At 42.9% G+C, this 12,390-nt stretch overlaps 1 protein-coding gene across 1 annotated transcript in view; it reads left to right on the top strand.

Moving 5' to 3' along the window:
* Nucleotides 1-2,444: 2,444 nt before the first annotated feature.
* NPHP3 (nephrocystin 3) overlaps nucleotides 2,445-12,390 on the top strand; it is a gene marked incomplete at its 5' end in the record, with an annotated part of 1,580,737 nt that continues 1,570,791 nt past the window's right edge. The window contains one exon of the mRNA XM_044060401.1: nucleotides 2,445-2,614. Within this exon, the coding sequence (XP_043916336.1) occupies nucleotides 2,445-2,614 (170 nt within the window). The remainder of the gene's footprint in view (nucleotides 2,615-12,390) is intronic.

Raw genomic sequence — 12,390 nt, 5'->3', positions numbered from 1 at the left:
AGATCAGAGAGGAACAGCCAAAGGTAATTCTGATAGCTCCAGACTGGCCAAGGCAACATTGGTACCCGCTACTGAGAAGCATGTCTCGGATGAACTCATGGCCTCTACCTCTATGTCCTTTACTTCTAACGCAGAACAACTACAGGACCCTGCATCCAAACTTAAAAACGCTGCAGCTAACTGCTTGGAAAATTGCATAACACAAAACCAACCTGTTTTATCTCGGAGGGTTAAGGACATTATCCTGGAGGCTCGCAGACCCTCCACAAGGAAAACATGTTCAGCCAAATGGAAGAGATTCCTCATTTGGAGTGCAGCAAAGGGAACAAATGTCACACTGGCAAACCTAGCACACATCCTAGAATACTTAGCAGAACTGTTCCACAATGGCCTGTCCTACTCTTCCATTAAGATTCATGCATCAGCAATTTCAGCAGAGTACAACATGGATCCTCCTGTCTTCTCTCATCCTCTCCTCAGACAATTTTGAGAGGGATCAAAAATGTAAAACCTCCAAGGAAACCACCTCTACCTGCATGGGATCTCAATTTTGTGCTAGAAAAATTAACACTTCCTCCCTTTGAACCAGCAGCAACAGCAGACTTACAGTTCTTATCTTGGAAAACTGCCTTCCTGCTAGCAATCACTTCAGCAAGAAGGATATCCGAGTTACAGGCATTAATGGCAGTGCAGCCTTTTCTCATCTTTCACCAGGATAGAGTGTCTCTGAGAACCAATCCTACTTTTATGCCAAAGGTGGTATCCAGGGTATCCTTGAACCAAGCTATTCATTTACCTACATTCTTCCCCAACCCACAGAACAGGGGGAAAAAACTACTACACACCTTGGATGTACACAGACAACTGCGCTACTATCTAGACAGAACTAAGGCCAGCAGAAAAACTGACCAGCTTCTGGTAGCATATGCAGCAGGAGTGCAAGGGAAAGCAATTTCAAAACAGACAATCTCAAAATGGATAGGAAATTGCATTCGATTCTGCTACTCATTTCATGGAAAGACAACTCCTGAAAATATCAGGCCTCACTCCACAAGAGCTACAGCCACCACTACAGCTTTCCTACGAGGAGTGGCTACCAAAGACATTTTAGAAGCTGCTACTTGGAGCTCCGTGCATACATTTGCCAAGCATTACAATCTTCCTTTATACTCCAGATCCCGAGCAGGTTTTGCAACTGCTGTTTTACAAGGGATCTTAACTAATCATTATCTTAGTGCCTCCTCCCCCAGTTTGGCTATGGTATTCTACCCATATGTTATGACTGCAGATGCATCCTTGAAGGACATAGTACAGTTTTGTACCTACCATAAATGTAGATGTCCGATAGGTATGCATCTGCAGTCAGGATTACCCACCCTCCTTCCCCTCTGTGGTATTCCTAGGGTACTTACCCCTCTCTTAGCTAGCTGGGGGAATCTATTATGGTGTATTTGTTTGTATGTATATATGTATATATACTTTTTGTTTTCTACTGTTTGGAATTTGCTACTTTTATACAAATTTAGCCTTCCTTGAGGGCACCTGGCATCTGGGGCAAGAAACACTGAGGAAAATGGCGTCGGCTGATGCCTTTATACCCCAGGAGCTATGACGTCGGGTGAAGTGCGACATCAGCCGAGGCCAGACCCAGACTTTGGAATCCGGCCGACCGAAGGGCTGCCTGAGGCAGGACAAACCCATATGTTATGACTGCAGATGCATACCTATCGGACATCTACATTTATGGTAGGTACAAAACTGTACTTTTTGCTCCTTCCATCACATGTATTGCTTCTGCTCCTCCTTCCATTCTTCTTTCATCCTTTCTAAATATTTTGTAACCAGGGATTTTCATATTTCAGTCTTTACTGCTGCCCAGCAGATCACAGTTTTACTTGCCATGTGAGCATCTACTGCTGCAGCCAGTGCATATAGTTCATTTTTCTTTGTGAGCTCCTACAATTACTCATTAGAACACTTCAACGCATGTGCTTTTTTATTCTACCTTCACTGCCAGGACCTTGGTTCTCTTATATTTTCCTACTCTCCAGCAATCCTTTGTATTATTCAACTCTCACTTCCCATTTTTTTCTTTCCCCGCAGTCTTACTTTAACGGTATTGCAAGTCATAATCTTTCTTTCCAACCTATCATCCCCTTCAAATACTGCAGTTTCCTCAGGGATAAAATAGGTCCTCATTACCCCTTACTATTGCAGGATACCTTGTGCTGCTGCTGCATGTATTGTATATTGTTTTCTGTTGAACAGGTTAAATGCTGAAGCTACTCTGATGAACAGACATAATCATTTTTGTTGAATGAATATGTATTTGACATCTAGTGATCAACAAACTAATGGTTGTTGTACTGAAAAATAAGAGTGCAGACTTGCCTGCATGTGTGCTTTGCTCTGTCTTGATTTAATGTAATACCATTATTTTTAATTATCTTCAGAACTATGCTCCAAAACTGCAGAAACTATGTGAAGGGCTGGGATACTTCTTCCTTTCTGTCCATTTCCCTGTTGAGCGTGCGAATGACTGTGCACAACTGAGAAAATATGAAGCTGAGAAAAGCTCACTAGCCATTCTGTTCATGAGTTCATTTTTACCCAGGTAGGCTTAAAATTATAACAAGGCTCTTCTTAAGGGGGAAAATACACCAAGATGGAAATGTTCTAACTGCTATAATTAACCATCATTAAATGCCTTCAAGACCCCAAAAGGGAGATCTTTTGAATATATTTTTGAAATATATATTTGGTTTTGTTGCAGCACTTTAAAGTATGTATGCACTTCATTTTTCCTATGCAGCATTGAAATATACCCTCTGATCATATGCTTCTTTTTTCTTTTTCAAACGTTAAATGTTATCCTGACTGTTTCTCACCAACTTTGTCAGGTATGAGTATTTGATAAAAGCTACTGCAATGTTGTCCAGGTATTTGTACCTAAATGCTAGTTAGGTAGTGACGATAGATGTCCACTTCTTTTTATTTAGTAGTTTTCATGGTCTTCGCTAAAACTGTTAATTATTGGTACCTGTAACAATTTATTTTCAAAATATATAGCCTTATTCTAGCTAAGCATCAACCATTCTCTACTTTGTTGTACTGATGTAATCACTGACTTTATATTTTTTACTGTGGTTATAGTTTTTGCTGTGCAAAGAACTGAGATAAAGTGGTATTTATCGGGTGCACTAACTTTTAACAATGCATACATACATCCTTATTGTATCACACAAAACGCTATCAACCTACAGCTGTGTGTTATATATCATATGCATTTTTTTGTTTTAATCCCTATCCTGAATGCAGTCGCTTCACTGTTTCTTCTTTAACTTTTTTCTTGGGCCTCTGTTGAAAATAGGCTCTGCCATATTAGTCATTTCCAGTTAAGAAGTGTTACATAAAAATAAATAAGTAACTAGAGTATATGCCATTTTCTCTGACATTTGATTGCCCCTTTCTATAAAGATCTTTATAGATAGGGTTTGAAGGACTTTTCTACTGCTGTGTGAAATCAAATAAACAGTGTCATAATTGTTGCTGGTTAGCAGACGTGTGGTTTTCGGTCTTGTTCTTACGGTCTCCACATTGTGTCACAGGTGAAGGGCTTCCAGATATCCCCTGTAGAATGGCTTTACTCATTGGAGTTTGCCCAGCTAAAGAAAAATAAACAATCCATTAAATAATCATTTAAGACATAAGCACACAGACATTAATAGAAAACAAGCTGTATTAACAGTTTCATGCATTATGCATTACGTATATGGTTTGTTTATTTATACTTTCTTTATATCAACTATCACTCATTCCCACATTTCATAAATTGCACAATTCCTGCTTCCCTTACCCTTGCTCGCCCTCCTCCTGAACATTATTCAGCATATATCATTTCCTGAAATTCCATTTATTTCTATGTAATTCACTCTTTCTCTTTTCGAAAGATCCCGCTTCCAGTTCTTTTATTTCTTTAACAATATTCAATACTTTTGTTACAGTTAGGTTAGATGTTGATTTCCGTGTTCTAGTAATTGCTATTTTTGCAGTCAGTGGTATTAAACTTAAGGTCTTAATAGGTCTAGGCAAATCAGATTATGTATCCAAACTCAAAAGAATAATTTCCTTAGTTGTAGCCATTTGCTCCCCGAATATTTCTGATAGAGCACTCTGTAAGGAAGTTTTAAAATTTGCCAATTCATTGCAGTCATAAAAAAACATGTCCTCATTTACCTCACTGTTCCCCATCACACCTCCAGCATTTGCTGTCTGCCTTGGGAAAAATGATTTGAAGTCTGTCTGGGGTACAAAAATGTCTATGCAGATACCTCAATCCTAAACCTTCTAAACTGTGTTGCGTACTTAGGAGACATGCATACGACCTTCCATTGTTCCTTTGTAAATTGCTTTTCCAGTCTCTTTTTTTCCCCAATCTTTTCTAACCACGTTTTATTGATTTTTTTTTTAGTTAAAATGCAATACTTTATGTAACAGCAGCTTCTGTTTTAGACTATACTAAAAACTGCCCCAGAGCTGGTGTTTCACTTAGAACTCCCTTATCCATTTCTGTTTGCTTGTGCTGTATCAGTCACTGGTAGGGAATGCAGTCATTAACCTGCGTTCCAGACTTCTGCTTGGCCCCAGCCCCATTCTTTTATCTTTCCCTCTCTAGTTATTTGCTCCTTATACCTTGGTTCCTTTGCCAGTTTTCTCTGGTAAATTCCATCCCATCTTGCCTAATTTCTGTACTCCTACTTGCAGTCATCCCTGTTGGCAAATTCTTTTCTCTGCATTCTCTTGTTGACTTATTGCTATACAAGACTATGATACACACCAACTTGGGTAAAGTTGCTTTCCTCATCCTGTAATTTTCTTTGTGTTTTTTTATCAAATGTTGTACTTCACAGAATATTTACTGTTTTTTTTTAGCTTTGAGAAGAAATTATGCAGTTTGCAAAGCAATGAAAGTACACATGTTGAGTTCTTTGTAATGTCTGAAAAGTCTTATGCCCGCCTACGATCCTTGCCTTGATCTTATCCTGTGATTTACTGACTAGCCCAGAAGTGGGCATAATATGTCATATCAATAAATAATGGTGTTGGGCTATAGTGGCTTGGATGCTTTAATAAAGACCTGTAAAAAAAAGTAAAGGGCCATTCTGCATTCAGAAGCCAATACTCTGGAACACTTGTATGCCCTTGGGGTGATTTGCTTATCTTCCATGATGCCCTCCTTAAGCTTTGTGAGGTTATCCAAATAATAAAAGAAAAACACTGAAACATGGCCAATATCATAAAACTGACAGAAGACTAATGCATAAAGGTAAGCGCTTTCACACAACTGATTGTGCTTCTTCAAACCATAAAATCTACTAAAAAAACAGTAATGTGAAGTTGTTCAATCTCGCCATTTGTTCTTTACACGTAGGGGTGCGAGTCTGCTGCTTTCCAAGCTCAAGATCTTTGAGTAGCTCGAGGCACAGTCCCTATCCCATGATGCTCTCCTACCAACCCCAGATCTAGTTTGCCGCTGCAACGGATCGCACGACCTTTGGAGGAAGCTCGGGCCAGTAACCTTTATTTCTTCTTAGAAGAATATATTTAGTTATTTAGCTATCAGGGATCTGATATATGTGATACTTTTAATATTACTCATATTTGTTGTTTCAGTGAGTTAACTGTATAATATTTTTTGTCTTTCTAAATCGGAACGGTTGCTCCTAGGCCTTTGGCCTTTATTTAGTTGTGTTTTACTTGACAGTGCTCTGTCAAATTTTTTTAATTCCCTATCCCCTCCTTGTTCATAACTTGTAGGTGCTATTAGATTTGTTTTATCTGAACGTTTTTGTGATGAGACCTTTTAAAATAATACTTGTAGTCAATTTGCAGTGCAGGGATCTGAACTTTCTAGGAGTTCTTAGCAGATTATTGACATTACTGTTTATCAGGGATCTGATATTTGTTTTCTTTGGTATCATGTCTGAGAAACAAAAATCAGGATTTAAGAGGTGTGACTGTGGCCAGAAGATGTCCATCACTAATAACCACGTTTCTTGTGTGTACTGCTTGGGTCCACTACATTTGCAAGAGGATTGCTCTATCTGCCATTCCTTCAGTGGCAGCGTTTTGTTAGAAAGAAAGGAAATTAGTGGATAGAGGGCTGTTGAAGCCAGACTTTCAAGAAGCACTAGACAAGACTGACCAGACCTCCAAGTCCTCAAGGGGTCGAAGTCTTCTAAGGTGTCATCGGAGCACAGGTCCTCTGCTCCGAGCACCTCTGGAAGACTTGGTCGCCGGCTCCTCAGCCTTCGGAGCTGTGCACTGAACTCTTACCTCGGAGCCAAATCACAGTGTTGGAGCCGGTGTTGTAAGTTTTAAAGTCCCCGATCCTTAGGATGGTGGCTTCTTCAGCTCCTTCGATCTGTTCTTCCGGTACCCTTTCCAACATCAATGTGGGCTGCGTGGTGCAGAGGCTTTTGGAGAACCCGGCCCTGGCCAAATTGCTTTCGGCTTTGTCCCAACTGACTTCGAAGCCTACGACCCCCCCCCCCCGCCACAATTTCTGCTCCTCCTCCGAGGCCAGTCGAGCCTTTGGAGCCAGAAAGAGATTATCTGATAGTTGTGGAACCATTGGAGCCGAGGCCTGTTCCAGTGCCCTCAGCTCAGTCGACCTTGACCTCCTCGGTTCCGATTGAAGTCTCTTGGAGCCATCACTCTCTCGCTGGTTCCAGGGCAGAGAGTTGAACCGACACTTCAGTTCCTACTCTCCCTCTCAGGGCTTCGGCGCAGATAAGCTCAGCTCCGTCCTCTAGTTCGGAGCCCGTGGTTTCAGCCCCTGGGAAGTTGCCATCTTCTTCGAAACCGGCGGACTCCTTGGGTCGGGAAATTGGTGTCTTCGATGCCATGAGGAGGGTCATATCTGCAAAGACCCTTACCTCTTCGGATCTTTCCTCTTCCTCCCCTAAAGGGCCACGTTCTGTCCCTACACCACAGGTTCCTACCAAACGTCAAGACCCAGAGCCTCAGGTAACCCCATTGGGTGACGCCTGCTTGATGGAGACTTCACCAGACGCCCCCACTGATGAAGTCCCTAGAAAGCGAGTGTGCAAGAGGAGGCATTTGGATTCCCCACAGGAATCCTTAACATCAGACACAGACTTAGAGGAATCAGAAGGGTCCCCACGGTCCTCTGAGGCTGTCTCATTTGCAGACATCCTGGAAATATTAAGGCAGAGGGGTGACTGGCAGTCCCTTACCCCTACTGAGGATAAGTCTGTGCTGCTGAAGGCCTTTGGGTCTCAACCTTCCACCTCCTGGGTTACTCCGCCCTTTGACGAATTAATGGACTTGGTCGCTCGAAGGGCGTGGGAGTCTCCTGATTCCATGGAACCGGTCCCTCGGAGGCCCAACAAATTTATCACCTCTACTCAAGACAGGTCTTTTTTTATGAAGGGAGTCTCCGTTGATGCCATGGTGGTGGTGGCGGCCACCAAGAAAGAGATGTTGGAAACATCTTCTTCTGTTCATCCTCCTAATAAAGACTCTAGGATGATGGACAGATATGGGAAACGCATCTTCAGCTCTGCGACATTTGCAATGAGATCGCTTAACTCTTTAACCCACTTTACCTGTCTTCAACGAGATCTCCTCAAAGAGCTTGGAGATAGTCTACAGGGCAAAACAGATGATGCTGTTTCTGAGAAAGTGACGGCACAGCTTAACACCCTTAATTCGATTGTGAACTCGTCCATGCGGCTCATTTCTTATGCAGCTGATGGATCGAGCGGGGCAGCAGGTTCAGCGATAGCTCTGCGGAGACGATCCTGGATATGCTTATACTCCTTTGCGGAAGCCTTCAAGTCTTCCTTTGTTAATACCCCCATTCTATGGCTTTTCCTTGTTTGGGCCTAAAGTCAAGGAGACACTCAATAGGTGTGAGCAGGAAGGAAAGACTCTATCTGCCGTAAGAGTCTGTTTTTCCACCCCCACTAAACCATACTCCAAAGGGCAGAAAGATGGAAAAATGTGGTTCCGAAAGTCCCAAGGAGCTTTCCAGAACACACGTAGTGAACCCCCCTCAAGGGGCAGAGGAGGGGTATATAATGGTAGACACCACCCAGGCAGCAGAAGGGGTCCGCAGAACCAGGGTGACATGGAGCAGTTCCTTGGCAAGCCGTATCAGCGCTCCTGAGAGGAGGCTCGACTGTCCTTCTCTGGAGGCAGTCGGGGGTTGCTTAGCTTTATACCCAGACGCCTGGCTAGGCATTACATCAGATTCTTGGGTAAAAAGCATAGTTACCAGAGGTTACATCTTTCCCTTTTCAGAATCCCCTTCCATTCGTACAAGAATCCCAGACTTTCCACCCAGTCTGCGGAATCTAGCAGCCATAGAAATTCAAAGGCAGCTAGAAAGAGTCATCCAGCCAGTCCCGGCAGACCAGATAGGATCCGGAACTTACTTCAGGTTCTTTTTAGTTCCAAAGAAAACAGGGGACTGGAGGCCCATCTTAGACCTCAGCAAACTAAACATCTTTGTCAAAAAGGAAAAGTTCAGGATGGTCACGCTTCAATCGATACTTCCGTTTCACGAAACGGGCGATTGGATGTGCTCTATAGATCTCAAGGATGCTTACTACCACATCAAAATGGCCAGGCCATCCAGAGATCACTTAAGTTTCCAGCTGGGGGCCAGTCACTACCAATTCCGAGCTCTGCCCTTTGGTCTCACCACAGCCCCCAGAGTGTTTACCAAATGTATGGCAGTGGTCACGGCTCACCTGAGACGTTTAGGATTCTGGGTGTTTCCATATCTGGACGACTGGCTTCTCACCGCCACCACCAGGCATCAGCTGATTCGTGCCAGAGATTAGACTATCAACCTGCGTTCCAAATTGGGCATAACCTTAAATTTCGAAAAATCTGCTTTATTGCCGTTAAAGCATATTTCCTTTATAGGAGCAGATCTAGACACCACCACCAACCTGGTCAGATTGCCTCAAGAAAGAGTAATATCTTTACGAAGTCAAGTGTCCCATTTGTTAACTGAAAGGAAAGTTTCTGCATTCCAGGTTCTGAAGCTGTTAGGCACCATGGCAGCGACACTCATAGCGGTTCCTGTGGGACGAATGCACATGAGGATACTCCAGTGGTTACTGTTCATACAGTAGTCTTATCAACAGCTTCCAATGTCACACAAGATTCTTCTGACAGATGCTTGCAAAAAGGACCTTTTTTGGTGGTTGAGCAGCCACCAAGTTACTGTAGGTCGCCCATTTGTACTTCCCCCTCCCACAGCCATAGTGACCACGGATGCTTCCCTGATAGGGTGGGGGGGTGCTGTTTCAGGGAAGAACTGTCGAAGGCACTTGGTCAGACATGGAATCTCATTTGCACATCAGTGTCCTAGAGTTGAGAGTGGTGTTTCTAGCGTTGCAACACTTTCACGACTTTGTACTTCGAGAGACGATTGCAATACAGACAGACAACATGTCAGTAGTCTGATATATCAGCAAGCAAGGGTGAACCAAGTGTTACCCCTTATGCCAAGAGGCCCTGAGAATTTGGCAGTGGGCTGTATCCACCGGGCACTTTCTGATAACGCACATACCCGGGTCATCCAACGTGATAGTGGACAAACTGAGCAGAGCCATTCTGTTGCCTCATGAGTTTTCCCTCAAAGAACAAGTGGCAGAAAGCCTTGCTGCGACCTTTTTGCATCCCCGATGAATGCCAAATGCAGAAGCTACTTTGCCCTGTACCCTCAACCAGGGGGCAACCCAAGGGACTCACTCATATATGGTTGGCCCTCGGGTCTCCTTTATGCCTTTCCTCCAATCCCGCTGATCCCCAGATTCTTACAGAAAGCCAAAAGCTTGGGAAGGACTGTTATTCTGATAGCCCTGTTTTGGCCTCTGCAGATATGGTTCCCCTTCTACAGCAGTACCAAGTGGAAGAACCTTGGGTTTTGGACCCCAGTGCCAGGCCTTCTGACTCATTTGTCGGGAGTTCTTCATCCCTCTCTTGTCTCCCTCAAACTGACAGCTTGGCTGCTCCACTTCCCAACCTAGCCAGGTCACATGAATTGTCTCCCGTGGTTCAACATATTCTAGTTTCCTCTCATAAAGTCTCCACCAGGAAACTGTATAACAGCAAATGGAAATGATGTGTTGATTGGGCTTCTCAGCATGATAGTTATCCCTATGTCGCCCCTATTCATAGTATTCTGGAATTCTTGACTTCGCTCTTCTACAATGGTGTGGCAGCTTCTACGATAAGGGTTCAATTGGCTGCCATATCTAACTTCCATGTGGGATGCAGTGGTTCTAACATTATGTCCCACAGATTATGTAAAGCCGTTTTGAAAGGAACTCATCACCTTAGGCCACCTATCAGACATCCTGTTACTCCCTGGAAACTAAATTTGGTACCATCTCAACTCATGCGTCCCCCTTTTGAGCCTGCATCATCTTGTCCTTTGAAGTTCCTTTCTTGGAAGACAATTTTCCTGGTGGCTATTACTTCGGCGCATAGAGTTTCGGAACTACAAGCACTTTCTATCAAGCCTCCATATCTGGTCTTTTAACCCGACAGAGTGTCTTTAAGAACAAATCCAACCTTTCTCCCCAAGGTCTTCTCCGAGGCAAACTTGAACCAGTCTATTGACCTTCCTAGTTTTTTTCAAATATGCTAATAGATTGGAGTACATGTTGCATAAGCTTGATGTTCACAGACAACTGAGGTTTTATTTAGACAGAACAAAAGAATTTAGGAAATCTGATCAACTATTTGTTTCCTATGCAGACAATAAGAAAGGTTTTTTGGTATCCAAAGTTACATTGTCCAAATGGATTTCTGATTGTATAAAATTTGTATATTCTTCAGCTAAACAACCTTTAGAACGTGAAGTGATGGCTCATTCTACCAGGGCTGTTTCTACGTCTCTAGCCCACACAGCCCGTTTACCTTTGGACACCATTTGTGCAGCTGCTACTTGGTCCAAACCTCGTACGTTTATTACTCATTACAAAGTGAACAGGGCCTCCAGGGACAGGGCTTCCTTTGGTTCCACCTTTCTCAGGAATGTACTCCCATGAGCCGCCCAGGATTAGGGTGCTTGGGACGCTACCCACGTGTAAAGAACAAACGGTGAGATTGAACAACTTCATATAAAGAAGTTATGTTCTTACCATAACGTTCCATGTGAGTTGTTCATCTCGCCTTTGTTCTTACACTCCCTCCCACCTTCCCCCTCCAGGTACTGGAAGAATGGGTATGACTGGTGGTCTTGCTAGTGTCTTTCTTTCCAGCCAGATTATTGTTTAGCTATTGAAAATAGTTATGTACTATATACATGTTGTATTTTTGTTGCTTAGTGTGTTTTGTTCTTGCTGGTTCAGCAAACTAGATCTGCGGTTGGTAGGAGAGCATCATGGGATAGGGACTGTGCCTCGAGCTACTCAGAGATCTTGAGCTTGGAAAGTGGCCGACTCTGAGCCGATGGATCGGCTATGAACCCCCATGTGTAAAGAACAAAGGCGAGATGAACAAATCACATGGAATGTTATGGTAAGAACATAACTTTGTAAATTATACAGGCATCATCACACAATTAATGCAAAACAGCCTATCAAAAATATCAACCAATTAAATACAGTACATTCATTTAAAGAGACATGTATCCTTTAAAACAGGCTTGATAGAGGTACGCCCATTAATGCCTGGATACCTCTCACCTTGTAAGTTGACAGTCCAGAACAATTCCTGATTTTCTGTGTAGTTCTTGATGTCACCACCCCGAGCACTAGGTGTAATAGTTTCTACAACCCTGTAACCAAAAATATGTTCCCTCCCTAACTGTACACAATGTTTCGCTAAAGCATTATGTGTATCTGATCTGTTAATACAATACTGATGCTCCCTCTTAACGTTCCTTGAGCGATCTGTTTGTTTTCCCTGCATAAAAACAGCTGCAAGTCCTGCAGCTAGCTAAGTAGACCAAATTCCTACTCCTGCAATTAGCATAGGCTTTGAATCCATATTCAATACCTGTGGAGAGATGGAAAAATTGGTGCAGGTATCTGTGAACTTACAAAAGTTACAGGACACTAAACTCCTCCTCTTCTCTCCTACCAAGAAATCCCCTCCACTGGATTTCTCAATAAACTCTATCAATAATACCATTATATCTCCAGACCCATCCACAAAACTATTTGGAGTCACCATTGACAATAATCTGAACTTTGACATCCATATTAACAATACTATAAAAACAGTCAATAAAAAGCTAGGCTCTCTCTATAGGATAAAATCCTTTCTCCTACCTTCAGCTCGAACCACAATAGCACACACTCATCTAATCTCTTCTCTACTTTATGCGTCACCTGTTTT

The sequence above is a fragment of the Protopterus annectens genome, chromosome 2.part0, assembly GCF_019279795.1.
Source record: "Protopterus annectens isolate FY-2018-M chromosome 2.part0, PAN1.0, whole genome shotgun sequence".
NCBI lineage: Eukaryota > Metazoa > Chordata > Ceratodontiformes > Protopteridae > Protopterus > Protopterus annectens.
This window is presented reverse-complemented; position numbering and strand designations above follow the sequence as displayed.